Consider the following 21,693-nt stretch of genomic DNA (forward strand, 5'->3'; position numbering starts at 1 on the left):
TGGTAAAAGTCCTTTATTAAAAAATAAAAAATAAAAATGCCCCACGAAGTCTTCTTCTTCTCTTGCTCCGCCGACGGACCGGAAAAAAAAAAGCCACACTGACCCGCCTCCATAGGTATGACGCGTCCTCGCAGGTGACAGTTCTTTTATAACTGAGGGCGGGGCCACATGGTGACGTCCCCGGGTGACCCCGCCCCCTCTGACGCACAGGGACATCCCTATGGCTTCCCTGTAGCGTCAGAGGGGGCGGGGTCACCCGGTTACGTAACAGGGACATCCCTATGGCTTCCCCGTAGTGTCAGAGGATGCTGATGTAACCGGGTGAACCCGCCCCCCTCTGACGCTACGGGGAAGCCATAGGGATGTCCCTGTGTGTCAGAGGGGGGCGGGGTCACCCGGGGATGTCACCGTGTGGCCCCACCCTCAGTTATAAAAGAACTGTCACCTGCGAGGATGCGTCATACGGCGGGTGCCTCCCATGGAGGTGGCTTTTTTTTTTTTTTCGGTCTGTCGGCGGAGCAAGAGAAGAAGACTTTTTTTTTTACCATTTTGACACTTTTTTGTGAAATGGTAGGGGTACATTTGTACCCCGTTACCATTTCACACAGGGGGGGAGGCCGGGATCTGGGGGTCCCCTTGTTAAAGGTGGCTTCAAGATTCTGATAAGCCCCCCGCCCGCAGACCCCCACAACCACTGGGCAAGGGTTGTGGGGATGAAGCCCTTGTCCCCATCAACATGGGGACAAGGTACTTTGGGGGGCTACCCCAAAGCACCCTCCCCATGTTGAGGGCATGTGGCCTGGTATGGTTCAGGAGGGGGGGGCGCTCTCTCCTCCCCCCTCTTTTCCTGCAGCCTGCCAGGTTGCGTGCTCAGATAAGGGTCTGGTATGGATTTTAAAGGGGGACCCCCATGCCATTTTTAAAAAAAAAATTGGCACGGGGTTCCCCTTAATATTAAGGGACTGGTAGTGGACTGGGGGGATCCCCATGCCATTTTTTTCAATGACTTTTTATCTGTATTGCTGGGACCGACAATTCATTATAGCCGCGAGTAGTTTTAAATGACTTTTTTTCCTTTAGAAATGTCATTTTGCTCTCAGACTGTTCTAAACACGGGAAACATGCGCCACTTTACAGGCATACTATAGACACCCCCCAGGTACGAAATTTAAAGGAATATTTCACTTTTATTGTTTCACTTTAAGCATTATTAAAAACACTGCTCCCGAAAAAACTGCCATTTTTAAAACTTTTTTTGCATTGATCCTTGTCCCCTGGGGCAGGACCCAGGTCCCCAAACACTTTTTATGACAATAACTTGCATATAAGCCTTTAAAATGAGCAATTTTGATTATTCATGTTCGTGTCCCATAAACTTTAACGGTGTTCGCGTGTTCGAACAAATTTTTTGCCTGTTCGCATGTTCTGCTGTGAACCGAACCGGGGGGGGGGGGGGGGGGGTTTAGCTCATCCCTACTTGTGAATGTTCCTCCTAACTGGTTTGTTTGATTTCACTTTCAATACCAAGTCTAGTCTGCAGCCTACACTAACTTCCTCTGTGTGGGGTGTGCCCTCTTATGTCATAGATTTTATAGCTCTGTGTATCTGAAAATAGCCCCTTTTTTGTTGTCTTTATAGGGCGTACACACGGTCGGACTTTGTTCGGACATTCCGACAACAAAATCCTAGGATTTTTTCCGACAGATGTTGGCTCAAACTTGTCTTGCATACACACGGTCACACAAAGTTGTCGGAAAATCCGACCGTGTGTACGGGGCATTACAGTAAGGTATATGTTGATGGCTTGTATATTGAACTTCCTTGACTTGGTTTTTTGTCATGTACTTTGCTATACTTCAATAAAGCATTTGAACAAAAAAATGGAAATGAAAGGCAAAACATTTGTGTATACATACAGTATATAAATATTCTAAACATCTTTTTTCCCCTTTTTCTTATAAGCGATCACATATCCTCTGTCCTCAGCTGCATAAGAATTCTAGAGAGCTGGGTGAGGAGAAACAGCAGCACACTGATCTTCTCAGTGAATGGTTGTGCAGGGGATTGGGAGGGACGGGGAGGGCGTGTCAGGACAAGTCTGATCATTGGAGGAGAGCAGGCTAGAGAACTGACCATGCTAAGCTCTAATACCTACAGTGGAACCTCGGATTGCGAGTAACGCGGTTAACGAGCATTTCGCAATACAAGCACTGCATTTTGAAAAATCCTAACTCAGTTTGCAAGTGTTGTCTCGCAAAACGAGCAAGATTCAGGCCAAATCAGTGTGCAGGACCGCGTTTGGCCTAAGGTGGGGGGGGCGCCGGAGCAGAGCGGAGCCGATCGTAGCCATTCGGAACGGTTCGGAAATGCTCAGAAAGACTCGGAAATGCTACGTTCCCGGGCCTTTCCGAGGTTTTCCGAGGTTTTCCGAGGCTCTCCAGCACCCCCCTCCCCCCCCCCCCCGCCTCTGGCCACATGCGGTTTTGCATGCCATTGAAGTCAATGCGGAACAAATTATTTTTGTTTCCATTGACTTCAATGGGGAAACTCGCTTTGATATGCGAGTACTTTGGATTACGAGCATTCTCCTGGAACAGATTATGCTCGTAATCCGAAGTTCCACTGTAGTGTGGTCAGTTTTTAATAGGAAAGCAGAGGGACTGACATTTCACACAAAGGGAGCAACACAAAGAAAACAGGATGCATTTTCATACAAGTACAACATGGTACAGCAGGCACATATCAGGAATATGAAATGTTGGGTTTACATATTCTTTAACTTACCAGTGGTGTTATATCTGTATGCAGACGCACATACATAATTTGAAGGGCATTGCTGTAATGAGCCTTTACACTGTGTAGAATTCATGGATGTGCATGATTCACATGATAATATACCTAAAATATTAAATATTTTGATTAAACGGTTTTGATTGTAAAATATTGACCTTCCTATATGTTTGTGTGCATATAAAAATCACAAGAAAATGAGGGCGAACAGGTGAAATAAGGTGTTAAGATAAAAGCTGCCGTTACTGCAGATGGTTGCCAAGTTCACGTTTCCATTCAAGCCGAATGACGCCTGCTGGTTTCCGAGCAGGTCACACACACTTGGCGTTATACAACCAAGAAAGGAAGACGGAGATCCTGTGGGAATAAGAAGAAAATGAAAAAAAAATCAAAGAGAAATATAGCATTGCAAACAATGGCTTGTAAGCAGTGTTACTTTTGTCGACTAAAATACGACTAAAACAATTCAGATGACTAAAATATGACTAAAACTAAAATGGCATTTTTAGTCAAAAGATTATGACTAAAACTAAATCGTAATTTGATGTCAAAATTAACACTGCACTACCACATAAGGGTAAGAAAGGAGCATCTACTAAGCTACTGAAAGAAAAAAATATAGGAAAAAGGAAAAAGGCTTTTTTTATTTTGTTTTTTTAATACTTAATCACTTCCCGTCCAAAGTACATCATATGACGTCCTGGATTTTGATGCAGGATATCTGAATGATGGGTGAAGCTACAGCCATCATCCAAATATCATCTTTTTCAGCTGGCGATTCTGTGCACTATAAGAACAATCATAGCAGCAGTTCAGCCGCTTGATTGTTCTTACAGGTGGCGGGAGGGGACGTCCTCCCCTCCCGCCACCCTCCGGTGCTTCTACCGGCTCGCCCCTGCGTTTGGCGAGCTGGAGAACGAATCTGTTGCTGCCAGAAGTTGAACATAGAGATGACTGGGGACCAGATGGTTCCCAGTCAAGATGACTGGGGACCAGATGGTCCCCAGTCATCTCTATGACCAACAGAGGCCCGGGCGCAACATTATGGGGTCACGTCCGGGCCGTCGGATGTAAACAATGCCTGAAGGAGAGATGTGGGGTCTTATAGGGTATGTTGCTGGTCCGGAAGTGGTCCAGGAGTGGATAAACATGAAACCACCACTCAGCCAGTCCTAGTATAGATGTATACATGTGAACAGGGCTTTTTTTCTCAGAGGTGCAGGAACCCACCCTCCCCAGTCAACTCCCCACCCCCAGCCCCACCCCCTTCCACCCCCCATCCCACCCCTACTGCCCCCAATCTCGCCATTTCTTAGGGAAGAGAAGTAAAATGATGCCTTATAATGGGTGTGGTTAGGACTCAGAACTGCGTTTCGCACACAGTTCAAGGTTCAGGAAAGTGCAACACACAGAGTTGTGCAGTGTTGAGGAGTGTGTATCACAAAGTGTGCAGAAAAAAAAATAGTATCCCCATTAGCTCAACCCCCCCCCCATCCACAGCTTGCCTTCTCTTCCTACCATCAGGGAGGTTACCCTCCACAGGTCACCCTCTCTCACCTTCCCTCCCCACCTGAAGCTCACCGTCTCCCACCTGTCTATAGGTAATCCTCTCCCCCATCCACAACTCACCTTCCGTCCCCATTCACAGGTCATCTTCTCTCTCCCCCATCAACAGCCCACCTTCCCTTCCCATCTGAAGCTCACTGTCTCTTCCCATCCACAGCTCACCCTCTCCCTCTCTATCTACAGCTCACCCTCTCCCTCTCTATCTACAGCTCACCCTCTCCCCCTCTATCCACAGCTCACCCTCTCCCTCTCTATCTACAGCTCACCCTCTCCCTCTCTATCCACAGCTCACCCTCTCCCTCTCTATCTACAGCTCACCCTCTTCCCCTCTATCCACAGCTCACCCTCTCCCTCTCTATCTACAGCTCACCCTCTTCCCCTCTATCCACAGCTCACCCTCTCCCTCTCTATCTACTGCTCACCCTCTCCCCCTCTATCCACAGCTCACCCTCTCCCTCTCTATCTACAGCTCACCCTCTCCCTCTCTATCTACAGCTCTCTCTCTCTATCCACAACTCACCCTCTCTATCCACAGCTCACCCTCTCTATCCACAGCTCACCCTCTCCCTCTCTATCTACAGATCACCCTCTCCCTCTCTATCCACAGCTCACCCTCTCCCTCTCTATCCACAGCTCACCCCCCCCCCAGTCCACAGCTCACCTTTCCCCCCACCCCACAGCTCAACCTCCCCTTCTCTCCCCCATGTTCCACAGTTTAACTTAGCGTGCGCTCTCCCCCATCCACAACTCACTTTTGAACCCTCTGTCAACATGTCACCTCTGCAAGTAAGACAAAAACAATTCCATAGCTCAACTCACCAACCAGTCTGCTGACCAACCAAATTAACCTGTCTAACCGTCTGTTAAAAGCAGGGGTTTAGTTAGCACACATTTGCAAACGCATGTGAAAGCTGCAAGGCCTCGTCACGGCACCCTGTGTTGCTTGCAGTCCTAACACTACAAATTTATAAGTGTTTCCACAATGGAAGCTCATGCATGGAATGGATAGATGTGGGTAGGGATGAGCTTCGAGTTCGAGTCGAACTCATGTTAGACTCGAACATCGGCTGTTTGCAAGTTCGCCGAACAGCGAACAATTTGGGGTGTTCGCGGCAAATTCGAATGCCGCGGAACACCCTTTAAAAGTCTATGGGAGAAATCAAAAGTGCTAATTTTAAAGGCTTATATGCATGGTATTGTCATAAAAAGTGTTTGGGGACCTGGGTCCTGCCCCAGGGGACATGTATCAATGCAAAAAAAAGTTTTAAAAACGGCAGTTTTTTCGGGAGCAGTGATTTTAATAATGCTTAAAGTCAAACAATAAAAGTGTAATATCCCTTTAAATTTCGTAGCTGGGGGGTGTCTATAGTATGCCTGTAAAGGGGCGCATGTTTCCCGTGTTTAGAACAGTCTGACAGCAAAATTACATTTCAAAGGAAAAAAGTCATTTAAAACTACTCGCCGCTATACTGAATTGCCGGTCCGACAATACACATAAAAGTTAATTGATAAAAACGGCATGGGAATTCCCCACAGGGGAACCCCGAACCATAATTTAAAAAAAAATGATGTGGGGGGTCCCCCTAAATTCCATACCAGGCCCTTCAGGTCTGGTATGGATATTAAGGGGAACCCCGGCCGAAATTAAAAAAAAAATTGGCATGGGGTCCCCCTCAAAATCTATACCAGACCCTTCAGGTCTGGTATGGATTTTAAGGGGAACCCCGTGCCAAAATGTAAAAAAAATGGCGTGGGATACCCCCAAAAATCCATACCAGACCCTTATCCGAGCACGCAACCCGGCAGGCCGCAAGAAAAGAGGGGGGGGACGAGAGAGCGCCCCCCCTCCTGAACCGTACCAGGCCACATGCCCTCAAAATTGGGAGGGTGCTTTGGGGGTAGCCCCCCAAAACACCTTGTCCCCATGTTGACAAGGGCCTCATCCCCACAACCCTTGCCCGGTGGTTGTTGGGGTCTGCGGGCGGGGGGCTTATCGGAATCTGGAAGCCCCCTTTAATAAGGGGACCCCCAGATCCCGGCCCTCCCCCCTGTGTGAAATGGTAAGGGGGTACAAAAGTACCCCTACCATTTCACAAAAAAAATGTCAAAAATGTTAAAAATGACAAGAGACCGTTTTTGACAATTCCTTTATTTAAATGCTTCTTCTATCTTCTTTCTTCTATCTTCTTTCTTCTATCTTCTATCTTCCTTCGGTTTCTTCCTCCATCTTTTTCTTCTTCTGGTTCTTGTTCTTCTGGTTCTTCTTGTTCTTCTGGTTCTTCATCCAATCTTCTCGTCCGGCATCTTCCTCAGCGGCGCCGTCTGTACTTCATCTTCTTTCCTCGATTGGATAGGAGGGTCCCGCTGTGTGACGCTTCTCCTCTTCTGACAGTTCTTAAATAACGGAGGGCGGATGACCCCGCCCCCCTCTGACGCAGGGCGGGTGACCCCGCCCCCCTCTGACGTCACGGGGAATGCCACAGGGAAGTGGCATTCAGTCATTTTGCTGTCAGACTGTTCTAAACACAGGAATGCGCCCCTTTACAGGCATACTATATACACTCCCCAGGTACAAATTTAAAGGAATATTACACTTTTATTGTTTGACTTTAAGCATTATTAAAATCACTGCTCCCGAAAAAACGGCCGTTTTTAAAACTTTTTTTTTGCATTGATACATGTCCCCTGGGGCAGGACCCAGGTCCCCAAACACTTTTTAGGACAATACCATGCAAATTAGCCTTTAAAATTAGCACTTTTGATTTCGAACGTTCGAGTCCCATAGACTTCAATGGGGTTCTAATGTTCGTGCAAAGTTTTGGTCTGTTCGCAAGTTCTGGTGCGAACCGAACCGGGGGGTGTTCGGCTCATGCCTGGAGGCAGCCCAGGCCCCCTTAAAGGAGCAGGAGAACAGACGGTTAGACAGGTTAATTTTGTTGATCAGCTGACTGGTTGATGAATTGAACTATGGAATTGTTTTTGTCTTACATGTATATGGCCCTCCATGTGCTCCTTGCTGTGAAGGCCAGTTATAGGTGAGGGCAGTGGCCAGTTTTTTGTTAATGTGACCTCTGCAATCCTATCCACAGATTATCTATCCATCCCTCCACATTTTACTTCTGCACCTCAGGCTACAGCTCCCCTAATCCATAGCTCTTAACTTCGTTAAGAGTTCGTACTGTTCGTATATATGGTCCGGGGACACACTGGGCACCTTCGCTGCCATTGTGCTCTTGCTGGGTGTCCAGTGTGTTCCTGTTCCTTTAAGGGGACCTGGGCTGCCTCCAGGCTCACCTGCCCCACATCTATCCATTCCATGCATGTGCTTCCACTGTGGAGACACTTATAAATTTGTAGTGTTAGGACTGCAAGCAACACAGGGTGCCGTGACGAGGCCTTGCAGCTTTCACAAGCGTTTGCAAATGTGTGCTAACTAAACCCCTGCTTTTAACAGACGGTTAGACAGGTTAATTTGGTTGGTCAGCTGACTGGTTGGTGAGTTGAGCTATGGAATTGTTTTTGTCTTACATGTATATGGCCCTCCATGTGCTCCTTGCTGTGAAGGCCAGTTATAGGTGGGGGCAGTGGCGAGTTTTATGTTAATGTGACCTCTGCAATCCTATCCACAGATTATCTATCCATCCCTCCACATTTTACTTCTGTACCTCTGGATACAGCTCCCCTAATCCATAGCTCTTAACTTTCAATATTTCACCTCTGCAATATCCAGCTCCCCACACAGCTCTTGCTGTGCACTAATAACCCCCCCATCCCCAGCTCTGACCTCTGCAGAACAACCTCAACATCTCCACAGCTGTCTCTCTGCATGGCCACCCCTCCCCCCTTTTCCTTTGCATCTCTCTCACCTATTCAAAGTTTACAGCTCAGTTTCTAATCACAGGATTAGAATGGTGCTAAGGCAGAACAGGCTTTTTTTCCCCCTCAACCTACTGTGCAGTCTCCTCTGTGCAGCATCACCTGTTAGATCATCAGTGTACACAGAGCCGAGGAGGACTTTCACAGCGCTTCACTCGGCTCGGTACTACACTGATCTGACAGGCAGCAGGAGTCGACAGAAGATGCCTCTGAAAGCCCCAGATTAAAAAAACTCCTTACAGTTGCAGCGTCTGGATCCGGAGCACCTATCATCAGGTATGGGGAAGGTGCCCTGAGTGCCGGCGCTAGCACACAGCCGGTGGAGGAAGTATATTAGAGAACTTCCTTCACTAGCTTCGGTGTTGGATGACAGCCTGGAAAACAGAGGGCTGCTATAGGTGGCAGAACGCCGTTCCACCCCGTTCCAGCTGAAAAAAAGCCCTGCACGTGAATGCTCAGTCAATGCCGCTCCTCGGGCCACGCCTCCTGACATGTTTCACTCCAACCACCGGGGCTTAATCAAAGACCCCTTTCATGCTTAAATGCTCATTGCTCACTGGATGAGTTTTCCTTACACTGCTATCCTGAGTGCCAATGGGGCTTTACACCTTAGCCTGGCGCGGCACCCCCAAGCATTAATGGCTTACTGCACACCTTCAGAATGAATTGGAAGGGATCTACTTGTCCAACATCAGTACATGACCTCATGTGCGGGGCTCATCTCCCGAAGGGTACACCCTTGGGAACACGCTCACTAATGCCTAGGATACATGTACGAGGGCCGCGATAATGCAAAAATCAGCATTAATTTGGCACCCCTTACTTAGGAGCGAGCCGTTTGCCTTGGACAGTTCCACTTGATACACTGAGAAGTTTACTGTAAAGCACTTGTCCAGTGCAACTGCACACCTTCTGAGGGGAGCCTGTGTCCAGCTCCACCAGCACAGCCATGATTGCCACCTCACTCCCATTAACAGTGTGAGGATCCTGCCATTCACACAGTGCAGACCTCTGATGATGATAAGCCTTAATACTTTGCTTCACTTCTCTGTCAGTCCCGGGTATGGGGTACCGATTGCTAGGGAGGGGGTCAGGCTCACCAACCCATTCACTACCAGGGTTACTGTCTTCCATGCTAAGGCACTAACTTTCCCACTGGCTGGCTGCTATAGCATAACTACTTCACTGGTTACCCATGGCAATGGGCCACATCTTTCTGCCAAATCCACATTATTATTAACCCTGTCCTGGTGACTCTCTTACATCTCTTCTTGTCCCCTGTTGTACAAGCCCCTATTCTTCTATACGCTCTTACATGCACCCCTTTGTAGGAACGTCAAACGAGGCATTTGAAGGCTTTGAGAAATTTTACCTAAACTTCTTGCAAATTACAGAGATTCCTCAATACATAGTTCTAGTTCATCCTAGCTCAGATTGCCCAGTTTATACCTCTAGATAAGGGTCCTTTCATTAAAGTCCATATCTGTCTTAAGATAGTGTCAGGGCTGGGCTCAGCCCTTCCTTCTCTGAGCTGGCTGCCCAGCTGTCGGCTAATTGCCAGCTCCTATCTCTCCACAGTTACTCAGCTGTTGATGATATCCTGCTCGTTAGTCCTGCCTGCTTAAGCCCTCCAGTCCAGAGTTCTCTGCCTTCGCCTTGGTCAACATCAATTCGATTGACGAAAGTAATATCTAAGTGTATAAAGGTCAATCTGGTTTTATTCCAAATAGATCTATTGCAGTGAAAATAAGGTGCCTATTTCTTAATTTTCAGGTCCCATCTGAAAATCTGAGTAATAGAGCCATATTGTCACTTGATGCGGCAAAAGCCTTTGATAACATAGAATGGGATTATTTATGAAATTGTTTAGAAAAATTTGGATTTGGGTCCCAGTTTATAAGATGGATACAACTCCTTGGCACGGGTGCAGGTAAATGTAAATGGACATATATCGGTGCCTTTTTCACTACATCGAGGAACAAGACAGGGATGCCCACTATCACCTATGCTTTTTGCATTGGCCCTGGAACCGTTGGCCGATTCTATCTGCCAATCATGAAATAATATTGGATTTTGCAGACTTTTGGGAGGGGACAAGATTGCCCTATATGCATTGCTGATGATACACTTTTATTTTTGGGAGATACCACATCTGCTCTAAAGGCAGCAATGTCTTTAATTAAAAAATATGGCTCTTTCTCAGGTTTTACAATTAATTGGGATAAGTCAATTCTTTTAACTGTTGACCCCCTGGTGACCAATCTGCCAAACTCTGCTTCTCAAATAGCTGTAGTTTCTACTTTTAAATATCTAGGCGTACAAGTTACATCACAAGTAAATACATATGTGGAGAGGATTTTTTTCCTCATTATTTAAGGAGTTTAAGCAAGTGGGGAAAATCTGGAGTAAATTGCCTCTAACTATAATAGGTAGAGATAATTTGATAAAGATGATATGGATGGCACAATTACTATATCTGTTACATAACTGCCCTGTATGGCTTCCTCGGAAATTTTTTAAGGAAATAGATACCTTGTTCAGAGAACTTATTTGGAGATATAAACACCCCCCGGATTAGATTGGAAATCTTGCAGTTGCCCAAATATGAAGGAGGTCTGGCTGTTCCAAAAGCCAGATTGTATTATCTGGAATCCTAACTTCAGCAATTAAATGGATGGAATGTTATAGATTATGAGGACCCCATACAGCAAATTATATTCTCCCAGCTGCCGATAGATATTCTGGTGCAGTTAACAGTAGCTCATCACTTCTATAGTACGGCTGGGTTCACCCCTATGCGAATTGAATGAGGTAATTCGCAGAACATTTTAAAATCTATTACTTTCAATCAGTCTGGTTCACATATGTGCATTGCATTCGCACTCCGCATTGCCCAAAAAGCGCGTGCGTTTTCTAGGCAATGCGGTGTGAATTGCAGGCACATATTCTTCTATGGGGACGCATCTGATTCGCTGAACAGCTGCTTTTTCTCTTTGCACAGAGGACGGAGCTGGAATTCGCACCGGACTGGTATGAATCCAGCCTAAATGTAGTTATCCTACATTTAATTTAATACATAAGATTTGGATTACTATTCAACAAGACACTCAACACGAGGGATAAACTCAATGTATGCCCATATGGAATAATCTGCAATTGACTGAGGTTGCGAGGTTTGAAAATTTTGATTTATGGAAGGAGGTTGGCATTCTGCTTCTGTGTCAGATTTTTGACAATGAAGTTCTGCAACCATTTGACTGGTTGAGAGATATCATTTGTCTAATAGATTATTTTTTCAATACTTACAACTACGGCATGCTTTGCAGAGTCAAGCAAGGACTTTTTTATTAAAATATAATCCTTTACCAACTTTTGGCAGGAACCGTAAAACGCTCTAAAAGGGGACTTATAGGGAGTATATATTCTTGATTACAAACGACAGCTAGAACTAATCCACAAGAGGGTAGCTTTGGGCGGTGGCTTAGAGATCTAGAGACTCTCAGTGACAAGGTGTGGGAACAAGCTTTGAAGAATTTTAGGTATCCTTATCCTCCTCACAGTGTCTAACTCAGCTATTTATTATTCATACAGCCCATTATACTCCTTTAAAGCTGTACTCTTGGGGTAAAGCAGTTACATCTAATTGTCCAAGGTGCACTACTGATACAGGTATACTTATACATATGTTGTGGCGATGCCCCAAACTTCATCTCTACTGGGTGGGTGTATTTGATATTCTAAATTCCTTAAAGAGGAGTTCCCATTATAAAGAAAAAAATAAAAGTCAACAGCTTCAAATACTGCAGCTGCTGACTTTTAATAATCGGACACTCACCTGTCCCAGGGTTCAGCGATGCGGGGGATTGAAGCCCCGCTCGTCTCCCCCTCCGCTCGGCGGCGCATTTTAACTGTGGGCCGCGTGAGTCGCGCCGTGCACCATGACTGGCCGCGCAATCATCTGGGACCTGTCACGTGTCCCAGATGATTGACAGAGGGAGGGTGGAGAGGTGATCTCCTTTCCTGCGCCGAGGGAAGTGACGTCAGGAGCCCAGGCGCTGAAGGAGGCAGACTACGAGGGACCCCCTAGCAACAGGCATTTAGAGGTGAGTAAAAAAAAAAATTTTTATCCAAATTTTTTTTTTTTTAAGCACATAAATTTATTTATTTTTTTTTTTGGGGGGGGGGGGGGGTGGAACTCCACTTTAAGCTCTACACAGGTGAATTTTGACCCAAAAATAGCATTGTTAGGGATTATACCGGAAGATACCCTCCCAGCTGAAATGCATGTGATGTGTTTGAGAACTATGTACATGGCTCGAAAACTTATGTTACAAAAATGTATATCAAAATATCCACCAACAATAGATCAATGGATTAAAGCGATTAACCTTAATTTAAGACGAGAGGAACTGACATATAAACATAGGGGGAGCCCTAAAAAATTTGTGAAAGTGTGGCATTGGTGGCTAGTTTCCAATTTGTTTGAATAATTAGTTGAGTAAACTAACAATACTGAGGAAAACCAATAATGATATAGAAGGGGAATAATCATATATGCTCCATTAAGAAGTAATGAAGTGATGGAGGGTCTTGAGTAAAGATTGAAGCGTAGACTGGTGAGTGCAAGTATGGGAATGGTGTTTTTTTGTTTGTTTTTTTTGTGTGGGGAGGTGTATTTGAGTGGGGTTATTTGTGGGAATTGTTTTGTGTGTTTTTAAAAACTCTAGTTGTACAATGGAAAAAATTCAATAAAAAGTATTTGATCGAAAAGGTACCCCGACTGGGTACCCCCACATGCTCAGTCTAGCTTCACATGGTACAGCATTCCTTCCTTACTATTGTCCATGTGGAGGGGGGAGAGCCCTAAGAGACTGCTTCCCCTTGTATTTATAGCCCTCCACAAGGGGGCAGAGTTATGGACACCTGGGAGTGAGCAGACGTAACCCCTTCCTACCTGGGCAGCCTATTACACAAAACTCACAAACATAGGCTTTATTACAACACAGTGCAATTCAATAAAACATGAGGTAGTGTTCACCCACACAGGAGGCATCTGCATAAAACCTCACTAAATGCTCTTTTGGCTGAATAGGCATAGATGCCCACAGGCACACTCCAAAATCTTGTGGACAGTCTTCCCAGAAGAGTGGAGGCTGTTATAGATGGGAAAAGGGTATCAACTTTATAATAATGCCCATGGTTTTGAAAGGGGATGTCTAAAAATATAAGTGTGACGGTCACCTAAGCGCAAACTGGTGTGTTCATTATACTTTGCTAATAGAGTCAATACCTCCTTCTCTCACATACATTTCTTCCAGTGAGCTAAAATTGACCTAAAGAGGGCATAAGCATCCCCTTGCTTAGACAAGTGGCTTTCTAGTGGACTGCACACTAGTTTCTGTTGTCCAAGGTGAGCAGACATCCAGAAAGATCTTCCACTTCCTCCGATTGATAGAATGGGTCACTATTTGCTACACTTATAAATGCCTAAGATCAACTTAGTATAAGAAACAGATGTACCCCCTGAACCCATCAGGAGAACCACATGAGGCATATGTGACCGTGCTTAACACTACTAGCAAATTTCTTGATTAGCCTTCTTTTCTCTTGGTGGACTTTTGGCAAACCCTGTGCCCAGAAGTAACATACAGACGCCTTTCTATGTCGTCATACAATAACCACAACAGATCACTTAGGAGTCAAGACATGCTTCTGTACAACACAAAACAGAGAATGTACCTGTAATAGATGAAGACAGACGTCCACATTTTGTCTCGCTGCCGGTACAATTCAGGATGTTGGAAGGACTACAAGATTCACTTGTAAGCGAGAAACAGGTGCTACATGTCAGGCCGTTTGACTTAGTGTCCGTTGCCGGCACTGAAGAAATAAAAAAGTATATATTTTTTTGCTATGATCCGAATTTGTCTTTTCTATTGGGACAAAAAAAATATAAAAATATAAAAAAAAAATATAAAAAAATAAATATAGATTTAAAGTGGAGCACCAGCAACCTTTAATACCAGTTCTAATATACATCTGTGCGGTTACTGTTTTCTCTGAGTCCATCCAAGGTTTGTCTTGAGCCCTGACTATTATTATTATCATTATTATTACACAGGATTTTTATAACGCCAACAGTTTGCGCAGCGCTTAACAAAATGAAGGCAGACATTACAGTTATATTACAATTTGGTACAAGAGGAATCAGAGGGCCCTGCTCATTAGAGCTTACAATCTAGAAGGAAGGGTCAATTGATACAAAAGGTAATAGCTGTGGAGGATGAGCTAATGGAGAAAGTAAAACAGTGTATTAGAAGCAGTATAGGCTTCTTTAAAGAGAAGGGTTTTCAGGGATCTTCTAAAGATGAGTAGATTAGGGGACAGTCGGAGAGATTGGGGTAGAGAGTTCCAAAGGATGGGAGAAGCTCTGGAGAAATCCTGGAGGCGAGCATTAGAGGAGGTGACAAGAGAGCTAGAGAGCAGGAGGTCTTGGGAGGACCGAAGAGAGCGGCTTGGTTGGTATTTTGGGAATAGGTTAGTGACGTAGCTGGGGGCAAAGTTATGGATGCCTTTGTAAACTATTGTTAGTACTTTGAATTTTATTCGTTGGGTTAGTGGAAGCCAGTGGAGGGATTGGCAGAGAGGGGTGGAGGACTCTGAATGGTTGGTAAGGTGGATGAGTCTTGCAGCGGTATTCATTATGGACTGAAGGGGGGATAGTCTATGTAAAGACCCAATAGAACACCTTTGGGATGAAATAGAGCGGAGACTGTGATCCAGGCCTTCTCACCCAACATCAGTGCCTGACCTCACAAATGCGCTTCTGGAAGAATGGTCAAACATTCCCATAGACACACTCCTAAACCTTGTGGACAGCCTTCCCAGAAGAGTTGAAGCTGTTATAGCTGCAAAGGGTGGACCAACTCAATATTGAACCCTACGGACTAAGACTGGGATGCCACTGAAGTTCGTGTGTGTGTAAAGGCAGGCGTCCCAACAATACTTTTGGAAATATAGTGTATGTATTTGCATTGTGTTTTGACCCTATCTATATTGATATATAAAATAAAAATTACTTTTACAGACATATAGTGCTTATTTGCTTTCCTGCTGCATGCTTCATTTAAAGTCCCAACTCCTTTTTCTTTTTTTTTCTCGCCGACCTGGGATGGAGGCATTTGACTCTACACGTCCTATACCTCATTTAAAGTCCCAAACATCTCTTCTAAATACAATATTGAAACCTACGGATTAAGACTGGGATGCCATTAAAGTTCATGTGTGTAAAGGCAGGTGTCCCAATACTTTTGGTAATATAGTGTACCTACAGGTGCAGCTCATAAAATTAGGAAATCATCAAAAAGTTATTTATTTCAGTAATTCAATTCAAAAAAGTAAAACTCATATGTTTTATGTAGATGTGTTAGACACAGAGTGATATATTTCAAACAGGCCATATTTTTTTTTCTTTTAATTTTGATGATTATGGCTTACAGCTAGTGAAAACCCAAAATTCAGTATCTCAAAAGATTAGAATATTACGATATTACAAAAAATGATTTTTAATACAGAAATGTTGGCTTATTGAAAAGTCTGTCCATGTACAGTATAGTATGCACTCAATACTTGGTCGGGGCTGCTTTTGCATGGATTACTGCACCAATGTGGCGTGACATGGAGGCGATCAGTGGCACTGCTGAGGTGTTATGGAAGCCCAGGTTGCTTTGATAGTGGCCTTCAGCTTGTCTGCATTGTTGGGTCTGGTGTCTCTCATCTTCCTCTTGACAATACCCCACAGATTCTCTATGGGGTTTAGGTCAGGCGAGTTTGCTGACCAATCAAGCACAGTGATCCCATGATCATTAAACCGGGTATTGGTACTTTTGGCAGTGTGGGCAGGTACCAAGTCCTGCTGGAAAATGAAATCAGCATCTCCATAAAGCTGGTCAGCAGAGGGAAGCATGAAGTGCTCTAGAATTTCCTGGTAGAGGGCCACCCTGACACAGTGGACCAACACAAGATGACACGGCTCCCCAAATCATCACTGACTGTGGAAACTTCACACTGGACCTCATGCAACTTGTATTCTGTACCTCTCCACTTTACCAATACTTTTGGTAATATAGTATATATATATATATATATATATATATATATATATATATAGTATATTCAGAGCTTTTTTTCTCAAACAATAGGTGCTGGAACTTAACCACAGCCCCACAAAACCCCTCCCCCCACACACCCTCCAAATCACATCAAATAGTGGGTGTGTTCAGTCAAATTTCATGAAAACAGTAGGAGGGTCTTAAAGGGGCATTAAATACAAGGATTGCATTACATACAGAGTGCAGAGCTGTCACTTGTAAACAGAGAAACCAGACTTCTGTGTTTACAAGTGATTGTGGTGAGCAGGCACCAAAGGGTCTGAGCCAGAGGTGGTGGAACTGAGTTCCACCAAGTTCCCCCTGAAAAAAAGCCCTGAGTATATTTCTAAATATACTGCTGGAAAATTCTGTAGAAATGTAAATTGAAAAAAGGATTCCGTAGAAAGGGTTATACACCGACACTTATGCCCCGTACACACGGTCGGATTTTCCGATGGAAAATGTCCGATCGGAGCGTGTTGTCGGAAATTCCGACCGTGTGTGTGGGCGCCATCGGACATTTTCCATCGGATTTTCCGACACACAAAGTTGGAGAGCAGGAGATAAAATTTTCCGACAACAAAATCCGTTGTCGGAAATTCCGATCGTGTGTACACAAATCCGACGGACAAAGTGCCACGCATGCTCAGAATAAATAAAGAGATGAAAGCTATTGGCCACTTCCCCGTTTATAGTCCCGACGTACGTGTTTTACGTCACCGCGTTCAGAATGATCGGATTTTCCGACAACTTTGTGTGACCGTGTGTATGCAAGACAAGTTTGAGCCAACATCCATCGGAAAAAATCCTAGGATTTTGTTGTCGGAATCTCCGAACAAAGTCCGACCGTGTGTACGCCCTATTAAAGTGGTTTTAAACCTCAGACATGAGATATGAATCCCTCTATAGCAGTGGTCATCAACTCCTGTCCTCAGGACTCACTAACAGGCCAGGTTTGCAAGATAATTTCCTGCTAGATCATTTTCTGCTCAGTGATTGCAGTATTCTAGTCTGCATCTCCCCAAGGTAATACATAAAACCTGACCTGTTAGTGGGACCTGAGGACAAGAGTTGAGAACCACTGCTCTATAATGTGTACTTGTCTCAATCCAGAGCACTAATGCTGCGTACACAAGGGCGGACTTTTTGACGGACTTTCTGACGGACTTTCTGAGGGACTTTCGAATGAACGGACTTGCCTACACACGATCAACCAAAGTCCGACGGATTAGTACGTGATGACGTACACCGGACTAAAATAAGGAATTTGATAGCCAGTAGCCAATAGCTGCCCTAGCGTCGGTTTTTGTCCGTCGGACTAGCATACAGACGAGCGGACTTTTCGACCGGACTCGAGTCCGTCGGAAAGATTTGAAACAGGTTTTATTTCTAGGACTGTCGGACTTTTGGGGAAAAAAGTCAGCTGGAGCCCACACACGGTCGAATTGTCCCACGGAGTCCGGCCCGCCGGACCTAGTCCGTCAAACTCCGCTCGTGTGTACGCGGCATAAGTGTCACATCTGTCTGCTGCCTCATTCCTCTGCTATCTTCATGAGTCACTTCTGACAAGTTTTCCTGACACTTATGCCGCGTACACACGACCGGTTTTGCCGTCAGAATAAACTCTGACCTTTTTTTCCGACAGAGTTTCTGACGGAATTCCGCTCAAGCTGTCTTGCATACACACGGTCACACCATCCAGAACAATGTGACGCACACCACGTACGACGTGACTAGAAAAAGGAAGTTCAAGAGCCAGTGTGCCATCCTTTGGGCTCCTTCTGCTAATCTCGTGTTTATCTCGTGTTATTAGAAGTTTGTTTGTTTTACCAGACCGAGCACTTCCGTCTCATACTTGCTTCAGAGCATGCGTCGTTTTTGGTCAATCGGAACAGCATACAGACGAGCGGTTTTACCGGTAGTAATTCGTTCCGTCGGAAAAATTTTAAACAAGTTCTATATCTAAGTCCGTCGGAATTTTCGACGGGAAAAGTCCGATGGGGCGTACACACGATCGGAATATACGATGAAAAGCTCCCATCGGACTCTTTCTGTCGGAAATTCCGCTCGTGTGTACGCAGCATAAGAGAAAAAAGGTGACAGGGGAGGGACCTCCAGCTGATTGGCAGCTTTATCTCTGTTCCTGTGTGCTGTGTGAAGGGGGTGTGTCCCTTTCCCTCCAATCAGCTTTCACTGAGCTCCGCAGTGTGTAATTTCAGCTTTCCGACACCTTTTTTTCTAACAGCTCAGACAAGCTTTATAAATTCAGCACTTTGAATTGATGTAGGGAAGAGAAGACTGCAGATAAACAGGTTATGTTGGAGGCCAGTCACCTCACCGGGCATACAGTATGTGGGGGTTTACAACCACTTTAACAAACATGAATAATTTGACTTCTATGAGAAAGGACATCTACAAATGTACTTACAAGTAGGTAAGGCAGTCGTACAGTAGTCGGTGTCACAGCACAAAGTTGCGGTTTTGACATTGCCGCCTGTAAATGTTACGCTTCCAGTTACGTCGCATTGGTTACTGGGGACACATCCTCGCACAAAAACTGAAATCCCAGTGTCTCCGGGTGAAGCTGCATACAAATAGTTTACAAATGTTAGCCAGGCAGCATGTACTGTATGCATTTTAGAAAGAAATGTCCATAGCCACATAGCTAATACAGTGGCGGCTCATCCATTAGAGGAGCCCGGGTGCTGCCCTCCCTCTCTCCATGCCACCCCCTGCATGCAATCCAATTCATAGTATGACTCTATCCATGGATGCTGCGGCTGCCCCCTATTCATGCGTCCGGCCCCTTTCAGGGCACTGGGCGCATGAATTACATCAGCCAGGGTTTTTTTAAAGCACCTTATTAGAGCCAGAGGCTCTAATAGGCTTCAAAATAGGGTGCAGAGAATACACTCCGATCCCACCCAGATGTGTTACAACAGTGAATCAAGATTCACTGTTGAAACACTGATCCTCAATCCGGCCAATCAGAAGCAGGTATGAGACACGTTTTTCGATTGGCCGAAAAGAGAAGACTCCCGATTGGCCGCCGAGGATGAGGGGGGAAACGGATGCCGCTGCCGCCGCGATGACTCGTGGAGTTAAAAGCGCCATGGTTGCGGCGCTTCCAAAGCGCTTTTCAGGCGCTTTGGAAGCGCTGGCCCATTCATTTCAAACCGTCCCAACGATGCTGCTTGCAGGACTTTTCCTAATGTCCCGCAAGCGCACCGCCCCAGTGTGAAAGAGTCAGAGTCAGAGTCACACTGAAATGAATGGGAGGCGGTTTTCAGGTGCTTTATAGGCGCTATTTCTGGCGCTAAAACGCCTGAAAACCGTCTCAGTGTGAAAGGGGTCTAAATGGCCTCCTATTTGATAGTCCCTGAATAGTTGTGTGATCAGTGCCACTTGACGAGTCAGTGGCATGATGCAAACAATATTTTTAGCTAGCTGTAAGGGGGGCATTCTTCCCTTTGACCACCAATGTAAGGGCCCTTTTTCCTGCCGATTCCTGATAAATTGGTTTTATAATGGGTTTCCCAAAACCTGGAAATTATTTCAAGGGTTCCTCTAGGCCGCAGTGATGGCGAACCCTGGCACCCCAGATGTTTTGGAACTACATGCACTTTACAGTGTAGTTGAGCATCATGGGAAATGTAGTTCCAAAACATCTGGGGTACCAAGGTTCGCCATTACTGGTCTAGGATTGAGAAATACTGCTTCAAAATATGTCAAAGTGGGAGTAAACTCCCTTGTAGACATGTGCTATTCCATTTGGTCTGAATACAAATTCAAACGAATTTCTGGTTATTCTGAAATTCCAAAGTATCCAAATGAAATAGTAATGAATTTCGTTAAACATTTGTTTAGTTTATTCCTTTTTTCTAACAAATTCCAAAATTTTTGAAAGATTCAAATATGGATCGGTCCAAAACAACTGAAGACTCAGGAACTGTCAACAGGCTTTTCCACTGACAGCTGAAATGTAAACAAAACAATGCCAGCAATAGAAAATTTAAAAAAGCAGCATGGGACCCCCTCCCCTCAATCCATACCAGGCCCTTTGGGTCCCGGTGTGGATTCTAAGGGGAACCCCACACCACAATTAAAAAAAAAACAGCGTAGAGTCCCCCCCCCAAAATCCATACTAGACCCTTATCCAAACATGCAGCCCGACAGGCCAGAAAAAGGGAAGTGAGCAAGCTGCTCCCCCCACCCCAAAGCACCATGACCCATGTTGATGGAGACAAGGGCCTCTTCCCCACAAACCTGGGCTATAGTTGGGGAGGTCTGCAGGCGGGGGGGTTTATTAGAATCTGGAAGCCCCCTTTAAGAATGAGTATGGGGTACATAGTACCCCTACCCATTCACCCAAAAAACGTGAAAAGAGACAGTACACGAGTTTTTGACAATCCCTTTGTTAAAAAATAAAAAACAATGTCCCACGATGCAGATCCATCATCAATTATGCCCACCGTCAGACCCGGAAAAAAAAAACCCTCCAGCCTCATCGAATGCTCCCCACTTACTGCCTACTCCTCCATCTGACATTTCTTAAATAGCTAAGGGTCGGAAACACCCGATGACGTCAGCGGATGACTCTGCCCCCTTGTGACATCATCAACCCAGCATGCCCCAGGCGGTGATATCACAAGGGGATGGGGTCACTCACTGATGTCATCGGGTGGCTCCGCCTCTTATCTGATTAAGAAATGTCAGACGGAGGAACAGGCATTCAGTGGGGAGTGTTGGACATGGCCAGAGGGTATTTTATTTCTTTTTCGGCAGTGCGGTGGGTGGCATGAGCTGGATCTACATCGTGGGACATTGTTTTTTATTTTTTTTTAATAAAGGAATTGTCAAAAACTTGTGTACTGCCTTTATTCACTTTTTACACTTTTTTGATGAATGGGTAGGGTTACCCATACTCATTCACATGGGGGGTGGCATCTTGGGGCCCCCTTGTTAAAGGGGGCTTCCAGATTCCGATAAGCCCTGCCCACAGACCCCCACATCCATAGCCCAGGGTTGTGGGGAAGAGGCCCTTGTCCCCATCAACATGGGGACAAGGTGCTTTGGGTGGGGGACCCTCGCCCCCCTTTCCTTGCCTGCCGGACTGCATGCTCAGATAAGGGTCTGGTATGGATTTTGGGGGGGCCCCACATCGTTCTCCTTAAAATCCATACCAGACCTGAAGGATTGGCGGGACACCACACTATTTTTTTTTTCTACTGCCAGCATGGTTTTGTTTACATTTCAGCTGTCAGTGGGAAAGCCTGCATGCATGCAGCGTGGCGTTCGGTGGTGCGGCGTG

General features: G+C 45.4%; 1 protein-coding gene across 1 annotated transcript in view; it reads right to left on the reverse strand.

Moving 5' to 3' along the window:
* Positions 1 to 2,977: 2,977 nt before the first annotated feature.
* The window catches only part of LOC141111493 (phospholipase A2 inhibitor and Ly6/PLAUR domain-containing protein-like), a 36,509-nt gene continuing 17,793 nt past the window's right edge, over positions 2,978 to 21,693 (reverse strand). The window contains exons 3-5 of the mRNA XM_073603785.1: positions 18,811 to 18,966; positions 13,972 to 14,112; positions 2,978 to 3,147 (exon numbers count right to left, since the gene is read on the reverse strand). Of these exons, the coding sequence (XP_073459886.1) occupies positions 2,978 to 3,147; positions 13,972 to 14,112; positions 18,811 to 18,966 (467 nt within the window). The remainder of the gene's footprint in view (positions 3,148 to 13,971; positions 14,113 to 18,810; positions 18,967 to 21,693) is intronic.

Source organism: Aquarana catesbeiana, linkage group LG10, assembly GCF_042186555.1.
Source record: "Aquarana catesbeiana isolate 2022-GZ linkage group LG10, ASM4218655v1, whole genome shotgun sequence".
NCBI lineage: Eukaryota > Metazoa > Chordata > Amphibia > Anura > Ranidae > Aquarana > Aquarana catesbeiana.